A 16,250-nucleotide genomic window follows, 5' to 3' on the forward strand; every position below is an offset into this window, starting at 1 on the left:
TCAATAAAGATATATTTAAAAAAAAAAAAAAAAAAAAGATTCTACAAGCATTTCAAGATTAGGCAGAAAAAAACTTTTGTAGAGAGTAGTAAGAAAAGCTCAGGGAATGTCTGTGTTCGATGAGGTGCAGTGTGGGTGCCTGACATTAAGCTTTTGATTGCTGAGGCATCCATTTCAGAGACATCCATCTCAAACATATTGCCACTGCGTGAATCACTTACTACCTAAACAACCAGACAGAAACCAGGCTGCCCCACCCATGGTTTTCCTTTTAGAAAGCCCTAGTAACCTAGAAAACTGACCCTACTTTTCCCTTCTCAGGCCTTAATTCCCACTGTTGTGTTTTAAATTCACCACTACAGAGTGAACCCTTGAAACCCTAGGCCCCCCACCCTTGACCCCAATAAAGACAGAGCTCCAGGTCCACACTCTCTCTACCTATGACCTCAGTGTACGGCCTTTGGAATGCTATGTACCCTCCAGGAACCTGTGAGTAATGAACGTTGTCTTTTCAAAGTTCACTAATGGTTGTTGCTGAAGTGTGTCTTGCGATCATAATAGGAACTACAAGGGCAGGTGGAGGCACAACCTTGGCTTTGGTCAGGAAAATGTCTAGGGGGTCTTACCACAAGTTGTAGGGAGCCCAGTTGAGTGCTCTAGGCGGCCCTAGCCAATAACATCACTATCAGGAGGCTGCAACCTACACAAAACAGGTATGCAATCTACTTTAGTCTGACTTCGGGAGGAAACTCCATTCCTCTGGCTTCCTGAGTCCAAGTAGAGGGAATGTGAGCTGAAGTGCCAGTCCTGACGTCTCTGCACATACACACCCACACACTTTATCTAACAGTGGGTTTGAAAAAAGGAACTGAGCTTCTGTGGCTCATACCCTTTTTCTCTCCCTTTGGGAGTCTGTTGGAGCCCAGAGAGAGGGTATTTTGATCAGCTGAGGCCAGGCAGTAATCACCCAGAGGAGCCTTCTGGTTGACCAGCTGTGCTGTGCCCATAGGTTTAGCAAATTCAGGGGTGAAATCATCAAAAAGCCCACTGGGTCCTCGAAGTGAAGCCACATGCTCCAATCCTGCTTTTGTCAGTCATAAAGCTGATTAAATGATCTCTGATTCCTATGACTGGTCTTAAACTTGGGAGGGAAATTAAGATACGTCATTTTCTCCAAAGTCCCAATAGTAGACAAAAAGTTCTAGAAGATTATATACCAAACTTTCCGCAATGATTCCCTCTGGGGCCTGGATTAGAAAGAGTTTCACTATCCGTAATGTTAAAATTCTTTACAAGCATGTATTATTTTCTCCACCAGGAAAATTATTTTTAACAACAAAAAGTGTACATTTAAACACAAATATTCATCATCAGGGAATGGATAGCACACTGTGCTATAGCCACACGATGGAATATAGTGGTTCCCTCTAACCCACAGGGGTATGTTCTAAGACCCCCAGGAGGTGCCTGAAACTACAAATAGTACTGAACCCTATATATACTGTTTTTTCCTGTATATACATGCCATGCTAAAGTTTAATTTATCAATTAGGCACATTAATAAATTAACAACAATTAACTTATAATAAAATAGAACAATTATAACAATATACTGTAGTAAGTTATGTGAATGTAGTATTTCTCTCTCAAAATATCTTATTGACCCTCATCAGTGTGGCTCAGTGGTTAGAGTATTGGCCTGAGCACCAAAGGGTTGTGGGTTTGATTCCTGGTCAAGAGCACATACCTGGGTTGCAGGCTCAATCCCCAGCCCAGTGGGGGCAACCGATCTCTCTCTCTCTCTCTCTCTCCCCGCCTTCCACTCTCTCCAGAGACTGTGGGAAAAATATCCTCGGGTGAGAATTAACAATATATATACATAATTATACTGACTTCACCCTTTTCTGTGATGATGTGAGATGATAAAGTGCCTACATGATGAGATGAAGTGAGGTAAATGACATCTGCTCTGTGACATAATTTAAGCAACTACTGACCTTCTGAGGATAAGTCAGGAGGAGGACCATCTGGTTCAGGTGAACCTGGAACACTGAGACATGATGACCTCAATAGTTGAATGTCAGGAGCAGATGATGTCAATGGTTGGAGAAATTGAATATTTTCAGACTGTGGTTGACCTCAGGTAACTGAAACTCTATGGAGGAGCAGGGACACTACTACTCAGAAGAAACTATTGATCCCTACTGCAACCCGTATGAGTCTCAAAATCACTATGCCAAGTGAAAAACAAGATTGGTCCCCCTATGCACAAAAAATATATACTCTATGACTCATTCACATAAAATGTTTAGAAAAGCAAAATATTCTTTAGTGACAGAAAACAAATTAGTGAGCCCGGCCCGGTAGCTCAGTTGGTTAGAGCATCATTCGAATACACCAAGATTGTGGGTTCAGTCCCTGGTCAGGGCACATATAAGAATCAACCAATGAATGCATAAATAAGTGGAGCGACAAATCTCCCGCTCTCTCTTTGTCTCTCTCTCAAATAAATTTTCTAAAAAGTTTTTAAAAAGCAGATTAGTGGTTGCCTGGGGACATAGGTAGAGGGAGGGAGAGTTACCAGGGCCCACAGGAAATTTGGGAGGATAATGGATATGTTTGTCATCTTGATTGTGGCAATGGTTTCATGAGTGTATATATATGGCAAACGTCATAAAATTATTCAAATATGTACAGTTTATTATACGTTAATTATGCCTCAATAAAGCTGTAAAAATAGCTTATATGTCTAGTTTTTAGTTAATGGGCACAGTTACTGAGCCGTCCTTTCAGATGCTGTTACATGTCGAGATAACTTCGCACAATGGTTAAGATTGTGGAATAAGATTCCTTGAGTTCTGCTATTTTAACAGCTGTGTCACTTTGGGTAACTTTTCTGTTTCTTCCTCTGTACCTTCCTCGTTGGGCTGCCTGTAGGAGCCCATGCGTGACGGACTAACCACAGTTCCTGACATAAAATAAACAATAAATGTCAGCTATTATGATCGTCCTTAAGTTTTATTGGAGGGAGTATTAATCATGGTTTTTAAATTTCCTATATTTTATGATGCTTTGACATCTTAGGGCCTTGCAAACCTGGGGAAGGATCACCCCTCCAAGGGTCAGGTAATTGCTAGAGGCAGCAAACAACTTGCCTTTGAGCACACCTTTAAAATGCAAACCAACCAACTCAGCCACCTCCTTTAACTCTCCCACTCTAAACCAATCTGCCCTCTGCCCTAAATCACCCCAGGACCAGGTAACACACAAGGGACCACCCCAGGACCACTGCAGTTATTCAAACTAGCCAATTCTAAGCTTGCTCAGCTTGCCTACCCTGCCTTGCCCATTCCTTCCCACAAAAGTCATAATAAAGGCTCTGCCATGCTTTCCCCTCAGTCTGACCAATTCTGGTGCTCCTCCCGTGTGGCCCTGTGTGGCATGGTGTGCCCCCTTCTTTTGGGAATTGTATGTAATAAACTCATTTTTCAAAGACAGTTTTCTTCCTGTCTGTCACTATCCTTGATTGAAACAAATTCCAGGTGTTTTTGTGCGTGTGGTGTTTTCTTTTTTTGGTGGTAATGGTGGGTTGGTTCGGGAAGGCTAGAGTATAAGTGCAAACGGGACTCTAGTAGATTTCAGATGTTGCATTACATGCTTAAATAAGTAATTTCACTATTTCCCACGGGAGGGTATTCTTAAACCTGCAGACTCTTATCTGGGAGAAGGCAATGGTTAGGGGTGGGGGATCCAAAGAGGGGAAGAGCTCTGTCTGATGTCCCATAACCCCACCACTCCTGAAAGCTAAGCCAGGGAAGGGATCCCTAAGGCAGAGTCCTCTAGAAGAGAGACCTCTCACCAGTGCTGTGCTCATGGCAGCTCAGGAGAACCAATTTCTAAACTTTCAGGAATTTTGTGAATCAGTTGTTAAACTGTTGGCAGCTTGAAACCAGCCATGATGACAGTATTTATACCACAGAAGTCTGCATACTCTACAAATGCTACAAATCAGGACTTCCCAACCACCACCTGCTAACACTGTCTGTTAAACGTTTACATGTGTGCCACTGCCTTGAATTTCACATCTGCTTCTCCATTTCTACTGGAAAGGCAGAGTGAAAGGAAGCTTTTTCCCCTGGAGCTGCTCCAGGTGGGGCATCTGCAGTCCACCTCCAGGACCAGCAGGGCTCAGCCCAGGACTGGTGTTGACCCTCCCATCATACTCCCGGCAATGGACCCCAGATCTCCAGACATACCTCATTTCCCTGCCTGACACTTCTCCAGTCCCCCATGCCTCAGCCTGGATCAACCTAGTCGTGTCGTTCCCCCCCCCCCCCCCCCCCCCCCCCCCCGGCCAAGCTGGAACTGCCAGGTTTGTCACAGTGTGGGACCAGTAGACCCGAACCATGGCCAATAAGGAACCAAGAGTACCCAGCTCAGCCCCTTTTCTCTCCCCTACTCTCCCCTAGCTCTGCCCACCACAGAGCAGGCACACCAGCTGATGGGGCAGGTGGTGAGCCCACAGAGCTCTCCTACCCAGCTCAGATCAGAAGTAACGCTCACCTTGCGGGTTGGTGCCCATGATCACTATGTCTGCCACCTGCACCTTTCAAGTGGTTCAGACTCAAAACGCAGGAAGCAGAGCCCCTAAAACCTGAGCCATCTGTGAGGCCCTGTCCAACCTCACCCCTTCACTCCCTATTGCTCACCCCTTGTTCCCCCAACCACACAGACCTTTGCTTGGTTCCTGGAAAATGCCAAGGTCACTCCCAGCTCAGCATCTTTGCTTTTCCACCTTCCCCAGCACTTCCCAGGGCTGGTTCGTCCTCTCCTCTCATGTCTTGGCTCAGACCTGCTCTACGAAACCTGCACCTCCATCAAGTGACCCTGGCTTATTGTCTCCATTTCTGAAACGGTTCCATGGATGTGCTCGCCTGTTTATCACCCTGTTTTCTCAGGTCTTGTGCATTTGGTTCACTGATATAACCCGGCACCTAGGACAGTGCCTGCAAAATTGCAGGGGCTTAGAAATGTTTGTCCAATGAATAAACTGAATGTTTTGAAAAAATGAGTAATTTTCTTTAATAGCAAAATAATATAGATTGTGGAAAACTTGGGAAATATAAAAAAATAGTTTAGAACTTTCATTATTTTGATCACCAAAGACAAGTCACACCTGTACTTTCTGTGTCTCCTCCACTCATGTAGGAAAATTAGTGGTGTAGGTGTGATGGTACACATGTAGACAGCTCTTCCAGGGGCCCTGGCTCCTCAGGTCCCCCTACCTCCTAACCACACCCTTCTGCATCCATCCTGTTCCTGAGGACTGCCCTGAGAATGACCCTTCATTGAGGACCTTCTTGGGTTGGGTCAAGTATAAGGCTTTGCAACATAACCATGAGGTAAATGTAGTCTTCCCCATTTCCAGATCTGGGGACCAGCTGGCTGATGTCACAGAATCCATACAACTGACAAACAATTCCCATTGTCTGGCGGTGCCAAGGCCTCATTTCTCTCTATCTTTGGCCTTCAGGCCCCTCTAGCCTAATTACCTGCCATCTGCAAGGTGCTGCTCAGATGGCTTGCTCGTTAATGAAAACTGAGATGGCTCTTAGAGACAGGTGGTGAATCATATCCACCAATCCATAGACTCTTTGGGGCAGGCCCTGATGATGACCAGACAGTGGGGCAAGCCCTGGCACAGGATCCTCTCTACCTCCTGACCGTCCCACTCTAGCCCCTGCAGCTCAAGGACCCTTAGCTTGGGCATGGTGAGGCAGCAGGAGATTATTTCAGCCAGGGAAAGCATTTCCAGGGTGATGTGCGGGGCCTGCAGGCACAGACTCTCCAGGGCTGGCATTCCCTCCAGGGCAGATAGGCCACGGGCAGAGAGCCCCGTGATGGTCAGCCGGATCTTCCGCACATCTCGGAGGTGGCGGCTGATGGCCAGGAGGGTGCTGTCCGCTGAGAAGGTACAACCCAGCACCTCCAGCCTCTGCAGATAGCTCAGCTCCTGCAGGCTTGCATCCAGCCCAGTCTCAGTCACCCGGTAGGTGCCACCCAGCACCAGTGAACGCAGGGACTGGAAGTGTGTCAGGCCCTGTAGGTGCTCATCCCGAAAGGCAGGGACACGGTCCAGCACGATGCACTCGAGCAGGGGCAGCACAGTGGGGTACTGCCCCTTGAGGAGCCAGGCCATGGAAATTTCACAGCTATGCAGCTCCAGGGTCCTCAGGGTGGAAGGCAGGCTGGTGACTGGCACCATGCTGAGGTCAGCACCATGCAGGCAGAGACGCTGGAGGTTGGGGCACTTCTGGCCCAGGGCCCTCATCAGGGCTGGAGACAATTGGGGAGTCTGGGAACCTGAAGACAGGTAGCCACCCAGCCGCAGGGAATGGAGTCTGGATGCCATGTACCGGCGTAGGAGGTGCCACATGATTTTAGGCCGCATCTGTAAGAACCAAAGATAGGGGTGACTAGGTGAGAGATACAGGGGATCTTTCAAGGTCCCCACCTGTCTGAAGTCAGGCAAGCCCCAGGGGAGGTTCTGCTGCTCCCCTGGAATTGTCCTTCCATCTCCAGCCTCACCAGAAAGGACACCTCTCTGGGAGTAACGAAAGTTTAACCCCACCACTCTGACTCCCAGATTTGAACAAAAGCAAGGAAAGAGATCATAACAGATCTGTCTTTAGCAACAGAGTGGATTCTCATTATGTTCTGGAGTAAGTAAGAAAGCAAAGCAGTCCACTCGGGTTTTTATTCCTTTGTTAATGACCACCATGGAAAGAAATAAGCAGTGTAAAAGAAAACTGAAAAAGGCTAAAACTGCCCAGGGTACATTAGATGTAGGCTTTAAAAAAAAATCACAGCCTGGTAAGAGCGAAAGCTGTCAAAAATTAACCCTAGGAAGTTAGACTTAGTAGAAAACAAACAACTGATAGCACTGTGCATTTCACTGCATGTACATTTTCACTAAAAAAACAAAAACAAAACCCACACACAGATTTCAGAAGCAAGGCTGCCTTGTACTCCAACTTGATTTAATTGACTGTGGTTTTCAGTTCTTTTCCAGGTACATTTTCACATGTCCTGATTTTTCTCTTTGTTTTGTGTTTCGGTGGATTTAGAGGAGGTTTTGTGTATGTGCGGGTCGCAGAGAAGCAGGTCAGCGACGCGGCCAGGACGCGCCCCGTCTGCCTTGGCTCGGAATCCGGCTGGGAAGGCGGGTCCTGGAGGTCCGGCCGCGAGCGCGGCCCAGGCGCGCCCGGCCCAGCGCACTTACCCGGCAGACGGTCAGGTCCACGTGTCGCCACAGCCACCGGTCGTCCACCAGCCTCTTCCAACGGCGACAGACCCTGAGGAGGGAGACCGCGGTTAGAACAACCCCGACCCTGCCCGGCCCTTGGCCCCCCACCCCGCCCCCACCGTGGGGCGAGACCGCACCTGGAGAGGCGAATCCGGTCCCGCACCGGGAGGTAAGAGAAGATCTCCAGTACGAGCGAGTCCGGCAGGTCCGAAAGAGCGGCCATGATCCGCCGACACGCATGTCCACTGTGGCTAAAGGGACTCCCGGGCTTGCCCTGGCAGCGCCCCAGGAGGCGGGGGTAGTGGGGGTGCCAGCAGGGAGGTAGCCACGGCCTCCGGTAGCCGGTGGAGAGTTTCAGCTTTCGGTCTGAGGGAGCGCGGCCCGATCCCCGCCGCAGACCCGGCTCTGACGCGCAGAAAGCCGCAGCAAACCAGAACTAAGTTCGGAGGGCGTGGCTGGGGCGGTGACGCAGGGGGCGTGGCTGGGGCGGTGACGATACAGGGGGCGTGGTTAGGGCGGTGATGGCGCAAGGGGCGTGGCTGGGGCAGAGACGACGCCGGGGGCGTGGCTGGGGCGGTGAGGACGCCGGGGGCGTGGCTGGGGCGGTGACGACGTCAGGGGCGGGCTTAAGGGCGGTGCCGATACTCAGGGGCGGGGCGGGGCGAGGCGGGGGCGGGGACCAAGCCCGGAAGGCGTAGCTGGGGCAGTGACTAGAGGCCCGGGGGCGTAGCTGGGGGAGGTGAGGCGGCCAGGGAGCAAATCAAGACGAGTCTTGGGAGGCGGGGCTGGGGACCAAGGTCAGGCTGGGAAGGCGCAGCTGAGGCAGTGAGGAGGCCTGGGGTCAGAGTTGCCCGCGGAGGACGTGGTGGAGAGCGAGGCTTCTACGCTTTAATACTTAACGGTGCTTTTTTTTAAAAAATGTTTTTATTGATTTTTAGAGATCGAGAGATAGAAACGTTGATGAGAGAGAAACATCACCGACTGGCTGCCTCCTGCACGCCCCCTACTGGGGATGAGCCCACCCCGCAACCCGGGCTTGTGCTCTGACCCAGAATGGAATTAGTGACCCCTTAGTTTATAGGTCGATGCTCAACCACTGAACCATACCGGCTGGCTTAACTGCTTTTTGATGCATATGCACGAGGATAAATTTGTAGAAGTGAAATAACTTGTTAAAGGGCGTGTTGAATTTTTCATTTTTATTGATAGTGACAAATTGTTCCCACAGAGGCTGTTGACAATCTCATCAAATACCACTCATTTTTAAAATAGCAATTCATAAGGAAAGTGAGGTTTATTGAAACATTTTCAGTTAGGCTGCTTCCAGATTCACCACAATTGTTGGAGCTAAGCATTCTTTTACATATGTACGTATGTTCATGCATTTGTATGTATGTATATGCATTGTGAGGGTTCAGAATGAGTCACCCCAAGATGTGCCTCTGTGGTATGCAGATTGTTTTGAGCTAAAGGCAACGTTAGCCTCCAGTGCAAGTGAAACTTCCAAATTATAATTACCAGGATGTGGGGATGGTCACTAAGGTGTAGTGTCATGTCTCCTGATGCCCCTCCCCCTTTCACCTGGGTTCAGGGAAGTGTCTGTAGCATTGGCAGTCTAGCTCTGGGACTTCCCATTAGCCCGCTGGGAGCTGGCAGCCAGCCCTCCCCCTGCCAAGATCCTCACCACTCCCCATGAAGCCCAAGACCCCAGCAATCCCAAACTTTATTTTCCTCCCCTTTCAAAAGCACTCCCTACCCCTTTCAATTCTCCCCCAGCGCATAACTCGGCATCAAGATCCTGTACTTGAGCTATCTTTGATCAAACATTGAGAAATCAGAACTTTTCAAAAAAATTTACTCCCCTACCCCTAATTACAAAAGTAATATATGTTCATTGTAGATAATCTGGGAAAATACCAAAAACCAAACATGGAAAAAGCCTCAGCAATTCCATCTGGTGATGTCGTGGTAAGAAACATCCAAACCTGTAGAGAATTTTTATAAGAGTTTATATGAGCCAAACTGACGACACATGCTGGGAGGCAAGATCTGAAATGCTCCAGAGAATAACAGTTTTGAAGCTTTTATGCATTTGAAATTAGAGGGAACCTACATGGAGATGAGAGAAAGCAAGGCAAGGATTGGATTATATGATAGTTAACAATATTATGTGCTCTCTTGATGGTAGTGAAGCTTATTACAAAAGCATGATAACCTAGATGCACAGAAACAATGGACAGGACTGGCCTTAAGCAAAGATAAAACTTTTACAAGAACATCATATGTTTGGAACAAGCAACCCACCATGACCTCCCAGTTTGGAATTATGATCACATCACCCTATGAAGTTACTTTCCTTAGAACCCCCTTTTCATCCACAGAACTTAGGGAGGGGTGTCCTCTGTCTCACCAGCCCTGGGGAACCAGACCTACAATACAGGGGCTACAGGGTAAGTTTGAGATCTACAAAGTGCCCCCCTCAGGGCAGGAGCGACCTTTCTTTAAGATAAAGACCTGAAAGATTTTGCATGTTGCCCATTAGCTTGCAAAGTCCATTCTAATAAGTGCTCGTACCTAGGCCAGGATCAGGCGGTTCCTTCGCTTATTGACTATAGTCCGCACCCCAGGTGCCCCCAGGCGGCAGGAGCAATAGTGAGCGGGGAGGCCCAGCCCCGAATGAAGGCTGGGGGCCGAACATGATAGCTGGAGGGCTCCACCCGCCTCCCCGTATCCCCATAATTGCAGTAAGAGGCTTCGTCGGGCTCAGGAACGGCAGGTCACCTACCCCTCCCGATGTCACCCGCGCCCCTCTAGGGTCCCCACCAACTGACGGTGTCTCCCCACAGCGAACAGCGCCTCAACCGAGGAGCTGCGCCCCGGCCCCTGACCTCCGACTCTCCCTCCACGACCCTCCCCCAACCCTCACGGGCCGGGACCCCCACTCGGTCCCACGCACCGATCGCAAGCGTTCCCCTGGCGACCCCAAAGCCGCGCCTGAGGACCGCTAGCCCACGCGGGGGCTTCGACCGCGAAATACGCCCCAGGCGTAAAGTGGCACCGAGGGAGGGGCGGACGCTGTAGGCTGCGCACTTCCGCTTCCGGTTCTCAGCGTCTGCTCGGACCCCAGCTTTGCTCCGGAGCGACGAGGTTGTGGCGTCGGCAGGTTCTAGGCGGTTCGAGGTAAGGGGGTCTGGTGGAGCGGTCCGGAGTCGGAGAAAGCTGGTGGGATCCGGCCATCGGCGGCCCAAGGGCCTGCGGGAGACGACCTGAAGTGGGGGAGGGGCGGTTGCCTGGGGTACGCGGCTCTGGGACACGGAACTTGGGTCGCGGAGGACTCGGGTCTGGGGGCGGGAGGTGAGCGTACGTCTCACCCGGAGGTCTGGGGGTCTCGGAGGCCTCTGACGTCCTGACTCTGCTGCCTCACAACCCCCGCCCTGTGCAGCTCCAGACAGAATGATCGAGGTTGTTTGCAACGACCGTCTGGGGAAGAAAGTCCGCGTGAAGTGCAAGTATCCACCGGTGGCGGAGAGACAGTGGCCCGGGGGGTGCTTGGCCTGAGAGCCTGTGTTGTAGAAGGGGCGGGTGGGGTCCTGGCAGAGTGCATTTAGCCCTGCAGAGCCCTTTTCTGCGTCCTAGCACCCCGTACCATTTTCCTTAACTCCTCTGCGTGCAGCACCGATGACACCATCGGGGACCTTAAGAAGCTCATCGCAGCCCAAACGGGTACCCGTTGGAACAAGATCGTATTAAAGAAGTGGTGAGTGCAGTGACCGCTGGGGCCTGGACAGGACTGTGCCAGAGGGTTTGGGTTGGGGTAGTGCTTGCCTCCAGGGTGAAGACCACCTTAGGTTTCTGTCTGAAAGGTTTCTATCCCATAGGTACACGATTTTTAAGGACCACGTTTCTCTGGGAGACTGTATCCTTTGTGTGATTTCTTGAGGAAGGGTCTACACACCGTGTCCTGGTTCTTTGTTCAAAACAGCCTATCTGAGATTATGTACATAAAGTGTTTAATTTAGTATGTAGCACGTGATAAGCATTTACAAAATGGGGCCATGTAATTATTTTGTTGGGGGAGGAGGGTGGTTGACTGGTAACATATTTTGAGACTTAGGAGACACTTCAAGGAGGTCAGGGTGGAGTGAGACTGGGTCATGTCTGCTGTGCAAAAGGAGCATGAACTTTTTTTTATAGTTTGTATTCTTTCCAAATCAAAATGACCCAGTCCAAAATGGATTCCTTGGTCCTGATCCCTCAGGCCACCCTGTCCCAGTTATGAGAGATGAAAGAGTGGGGAACCAAACCCACAGTAAGGATTCCTTAACACCTTTACTCCAGATGAAATCCATGATGGGATGAACCTGGAGCTTTATTACCAATAAAGTAGAATTCCTTCCCCATGCCTTGCCCCCCTCCCCTTCCCTCTTCTCCCACCCTCACCCCCCACACTGGTATGGATGCTTGTTTTTAAAAATTCATGTTAATAAAAATGTAGAAGCAGCTTCATTATTGTCGTCTTTGAATGAGGGCTGTCTAATGAGGGAAGGTTGGTATCTGGTTGTCACTATACTCTCAGTGCCCAGCTGCCCAATAAGAGCTCAAGATTGACTGGATCAGTGAGGGCAGAGAAGCCGGGAGACTGGGACCCTGTGTGGAAGCCCAGAGCTCTGGAGCTTGCCATGGGTTTCTGAAGGGCAAGAGATCCTGGGATTATTGTCATCCTAATAGGCCAAGGGGCCTCTGGGTAGGGATAATAGATGGAGTAGTTAGGAATACAGGTTCTGGATTCAGACAGATTATGGGTAGAATCCCAGCTCATATCAACGGTAACCCTGGGCAAGTTACTTAACCTCCCTAAGCCTTCATTTCCTTTTCCAAACTGGAACTGATAGTTCATTGTCGTGTTGTGAAGTGTAGATGAGATAAAACATGGTTGAGCATCTACAGTTCCTGGCACTTATGAAATCCTAGTGGACAGAGCAAAACATTGTGGCATAGGCTGAATTTTGACTGATCATCAGTAGTGGGATTTGAGGAAGTCAGCTTCTTTGATCTTCAGTTTCCTCCTCTAAAATGGGGTACCATGATGATACCCACATCTCAATGAGATAATGCAGTTAAAACAGCAAGATGTCTGCTATAGTGTTACTTGCTATCTCCAGCTTTCTTCTCCGTGTGAGTAGACAGGATACCAAACACCCCATCTCTGTTCCCCTAGCCACAGATCCTGAGGTTGACCTTGGCCCTGTCCTTTTCCCAGAGCTGTATTCTGGGGCCCTTCTCAGGAGCTTCACCCAGAACCTTGCTCCATTCTTTCTCCCCTTTTGTATTGACCTGCCCTATCCTCAGGATGTAAATACAGTCAAGTCTAGCCCACTGCTCCTCCCTTTCCCTGCAAGCTCCTCCCAGCCTCTGCCTTCCCTTAACCACCAAGGTTCTTGAGAGGTATGCGTGCCAGCTGCCTGGGATGCAGCTGGCCTGTAGTCCATTGAGAATGGTTTCTCTTTGGTCTCCATTAGTCACCTTCCTACCTGCCTCTTGGCTTCCCTCCTACCCGTAAGACATGTCTGTTTCCTAGTACCTTTGCTCTTCCTACCCTGAGAGCTCAATCTTCCCCTTTGCCTGTCAAAAAAAAAAAAAAACTAAAAATTTTTTTAACTAAACATAACAGCCTTTTTATTAACCAATGTCACCCCAATAAATGTAATACAAAAAATATATAAAAAGAAGTATAAGACCTGAGGTAAAGCAAAATAAATAAACACAGGACAGCCTTGACAGGGTGATTCCTTATCATTTCAAATCAGCATAGAAAATACATGCTAAAAGTAAAACCCCTCTTCTCACCCCATTCTCTCTGAGGTGAGGACTTTTTCAGTGCATTTGTATAAACTTCAGTTTTATTTTTAAAAGATAACTATGCTAATATCTGCTTGTAAAAAAAATCTAAATGTTTTGTTAAAAATTGTTTCATATTAACACCACCTGCCCACCAGTAGCAGTTAACATATTTGAGTGAATCCAGACATTTTTTCTGAAATACAACCTATAGTTATACAGTTGGGATAATTAATACATTCTATAATATTCATATACCATGCAGCAGTTTGCTTTTTTATGCTTTTGATATCTTTCCATGTAAATTATGTTTCATTCTTTTTCATTAGTATTTTTATTGATTAATCTTTTAAAAAAAATTTTTTTCTTTACATAAAAGGGCAGTATGGAGGGATTTTTGTGGTGGTGGATGCAGGACTCTTCATTTGTCAGAAAGGATGTAGGAAGAAATGGAATGCAGGCCATCAAATGAATCTGCTTGTATTACAAATAAATCACATAACCACACTGAAGAAGGTGGGGAAGAAAGCTGACCTAAGTTTGGGAAAGTATATGACGGGATACTGGAAGGCTGAAGACAAAAGGAAGTGTACAAAAGCACTGTACTCTAGTTGGTAAATATGTTCCTCACAGGGATATGATCTAACAATACTGAAACTTTTGTACATGCGTATCCACACACACAGTTGAACAAATGGGTAAATATATTGTAGGTAATGAGAGCCAGGTTTCTCACTGCTAGAGAAAGAAGTTAGAAATAAAGTGAGGCAGGGGTGGGTGGAAGGGTGTGGTTAGAATGAACCCTGTGGGACTGGATTAGAGTTGGTGGCATCAGTGTGGACTCATGGTTTTTACTTACTATGTATATACACATGCAGAAATGCAGATATGTGTGTATACATATATTTCCTTGCTTTTTCCACTTAGAGGGACCAGAAGCAGTGACACCCAAGTAGCAATGAGGATGCCCAGCACCCAGATCTTAGTTTCTAAATAATATTCTCCAATGAAAGGAACTAGGGATTCTTGGAGAAGTGATTGGTTCCACAGGTAGGGCAGGGAAAATACAAGCTGAGTATGGAACATCTTGTGTCAGGAAGTAGGAAGTGCCCAAATAAAAAAGATGGAAGCATGTTGAAAGGGCACAATCTCACAAAGTATCTCCTCAAAAGTATTTATTCATTACAATAGTAAGCTCAGAAACTTCCTTAACCAAGTTATCAAAGTTAATACTGCAAGTTTGGTAGGCAGGCTCTAAGATGGCCCCTAATCTCCTCATCCTTGTGTATCCACACCTTTGTGTAATCCGTTCCTCTTGAGTTTAGGCTAGTCCTAGCTTCTAACAAATAGAACATAGCAAAAGTCATGGAATGTCACTTCTGAGATGAGGTTGCAAAGAGACTGGCTTCTGTCTTGCTTGCCCACTTGTTCATTGGTGAAAGCCAGCTGCTATGTTGTGAGCTGCATTATGGAGATGCCCCCAGCCAGTATCCAGCAAAGAACTGCAATCCTCAGAAACATCCTGTTAGCAACTGAATCCTGCCAGCAGCCACCCTAGAGAGCTTGGAAGTAGATCCTGCCCCAGTCAAGCCTTCAGATTAGACCACAGCCACCCCTGCTGACGCCAGTTAAACTATGCTTGGATTCCTTGCCCATAGAAGCTGTGAGAAAATAAATGTTAATCCACTAAGATGTGGGGTAATTTGTTATTGCAGCAATAGATACCTTAATACAACCAGGAATACATTGCATACCAGGTATGGTGCACTGAGATATTGTCTCTGTGGTATCCTTCCCAAAAATGTATAACCTCAATGTAATCATGAGAAAATGCCGGACAAACCCCATCATGACAAAACAGAATGGGGGCCATTCTACTATCCAAAAGTATCAGGATTGTGCAACACAAGGAAGACCTAAAAATTGTCACATGTTGGAGGAGACTAAGGAGATGTGACAATATAGATTCAAGTCTAATCTAGTTAATAGTATTGTACCAATGTTGATTTGTTTTTCTTTTTTGTTGTTGTAAGTATTACAGATGTCCCCTTTTTTCCCCCATTGACACCCTCCATTCCGTTCCTGCCCACCATGTTGATTTCTTAATTTTGATAATTATCCTGTGGCAGAGTTTCTCAGCTTTGGCACTAGTGGCATTCGGGGCCAGATAATTCTTTGTTGTGGGGACTGCATTGGAGGATATTTAGCAGAATCCTTGGCTTCTACCCACTGCCAGTGACATCCCCAACCCCCCATTTGTGACAACCAAAAATGTTTTAAGACATTGTCAAATGTCCCCTGGGGAACAAAATCACCTCTAGTTAAGAACCTCTGTTCTGTTATTACCATCTGTAGGATACTAATACAAGGGAAGGCTGGATGAAGAGTGTATGAAACTCAAATATTCTATATTACTTTTGCAACTCTGCCCTAAATCTAAAATTATCTTTTAAAAAAATATTATGATATGTGCTCATAAAAAAATCAAAATGGCATATTTAAGTTGCTCATTTCTTCCTTCACCTGCATCACCAGTGGTAGTCATTAACATATTTGAATCCAGAAATTTTCTGTGATATAATCCTATAGTTTTTACACAATTATACAGACTATCTAATATTGATACTGTTCAGCAGCCTCGTCGGCTTTTTTATACTTTTTTTAATTCTTTGATATATTTCCATAAACGATGTCATTAAGTAATTTTATTTGTTGGTTTTTTTTGTTATGCTTTTTTATATACTATCATTGCTATGCTGTACTATGATTTGCTGTTTTCCACCCAGCAAATACATCCCTGCTATGTATGGGCCAGGCACTGTATTGAGTGCTTTATATAAATGAACTCCTTTAAGCTTTATATCAAAGGTATGCATGAAATATGTTTTATTTCTTACTCTCATTTTGTAAGTGGGAAAGCTGAAATGCAGAGGTTAAGTAAGTAATTTGTTCAAGGTCATAGCAAATGGTAGAGCCAGGCTTTGAACTCAAGCAATCTGGCTCTTGAGTGCTCTTACCTTCTACCGCATCCTGTCTCTACTTTCTTGTGAACATGTTTCCCTGTTTTTCACTGGGCCTCATTTCTTTTTAACGGTCACATGAGGGC

General features: G+C 47.2%; 2 protein-coding genes across 2 annotated transcripts; one reads left to right on the forward strand and one right to left on the reverse strand.

The window, feature by feature from the left end:
* Positions 1 to 5,057: 5,057 nt before the first annotated feature.
* On the reverse strand, positions 5,058 to 7,730 carry FBXL12 (F-box and leucine rich repeat protein 12). The gene is made up of 3 exons (XM_016207851.2): positions 7,444 to 7,730; positions 7,283 to 7,355; positions 5,058 to 6,451 (listed from the first exon to the last, which is right to left on the reverse strand). The coding sequence occupies exons 1-3, from the start codon at positions 7,527 to 7,529 to the stop codon at positions 5,630 to 5,632; spliced, it is 981 nt and encodes a 326-aa protein (XP_016063337.2). The 5' UTR covers positions 7,530 to 7,730; the 3' UTR covers positions 5,058 to 5,629.
* A 2,674-nt stretch (positions 7,731 to 10,404) lies between these two features.
* On the forward strand, positions 10,405 to 11,808 carry UBL5 (ubiquitin like 5). The gene is made up of 5 exons (XM_016207850.2): positions 10,405 to 10,486; positions 10,749 to 10,815; positions 10,980 to 11,063; positions 11,185 to 11,222; positions 11,645 to 11,808. The coding sequence occupies exons 2-5, from the start codon at positions 10,760 to 10,762 to the stop codon at positions 11,686 to 11,688; spliced, it is 222 nt and encodes a 73-aa protein (XP_016063336.1). The 5' UTR covers positions 10,405 to 10,486; positions 10,749 to 10,759; the 3' UTR covers positions 11,689 to 11,808.
* Positions 11,809 to 16,250: the final 4,442 nt, after the last annotated feature.

This window comes from Miniopterus natalensis, chromosome 4 (genome assembly GCF_054644295.1).
Source record: "Miniopterus natalensis isolate mMinNat1 chromosome 4, mMinNat1.hap1, whole genome shotgun sequence".
Classification (NCBI taxonomy): Eukaryota; Metazoa; Chordata; class Mammalia; order Chiroptera; family Miniopteridae; genus Miniopterus; species Miniopterus natalensis.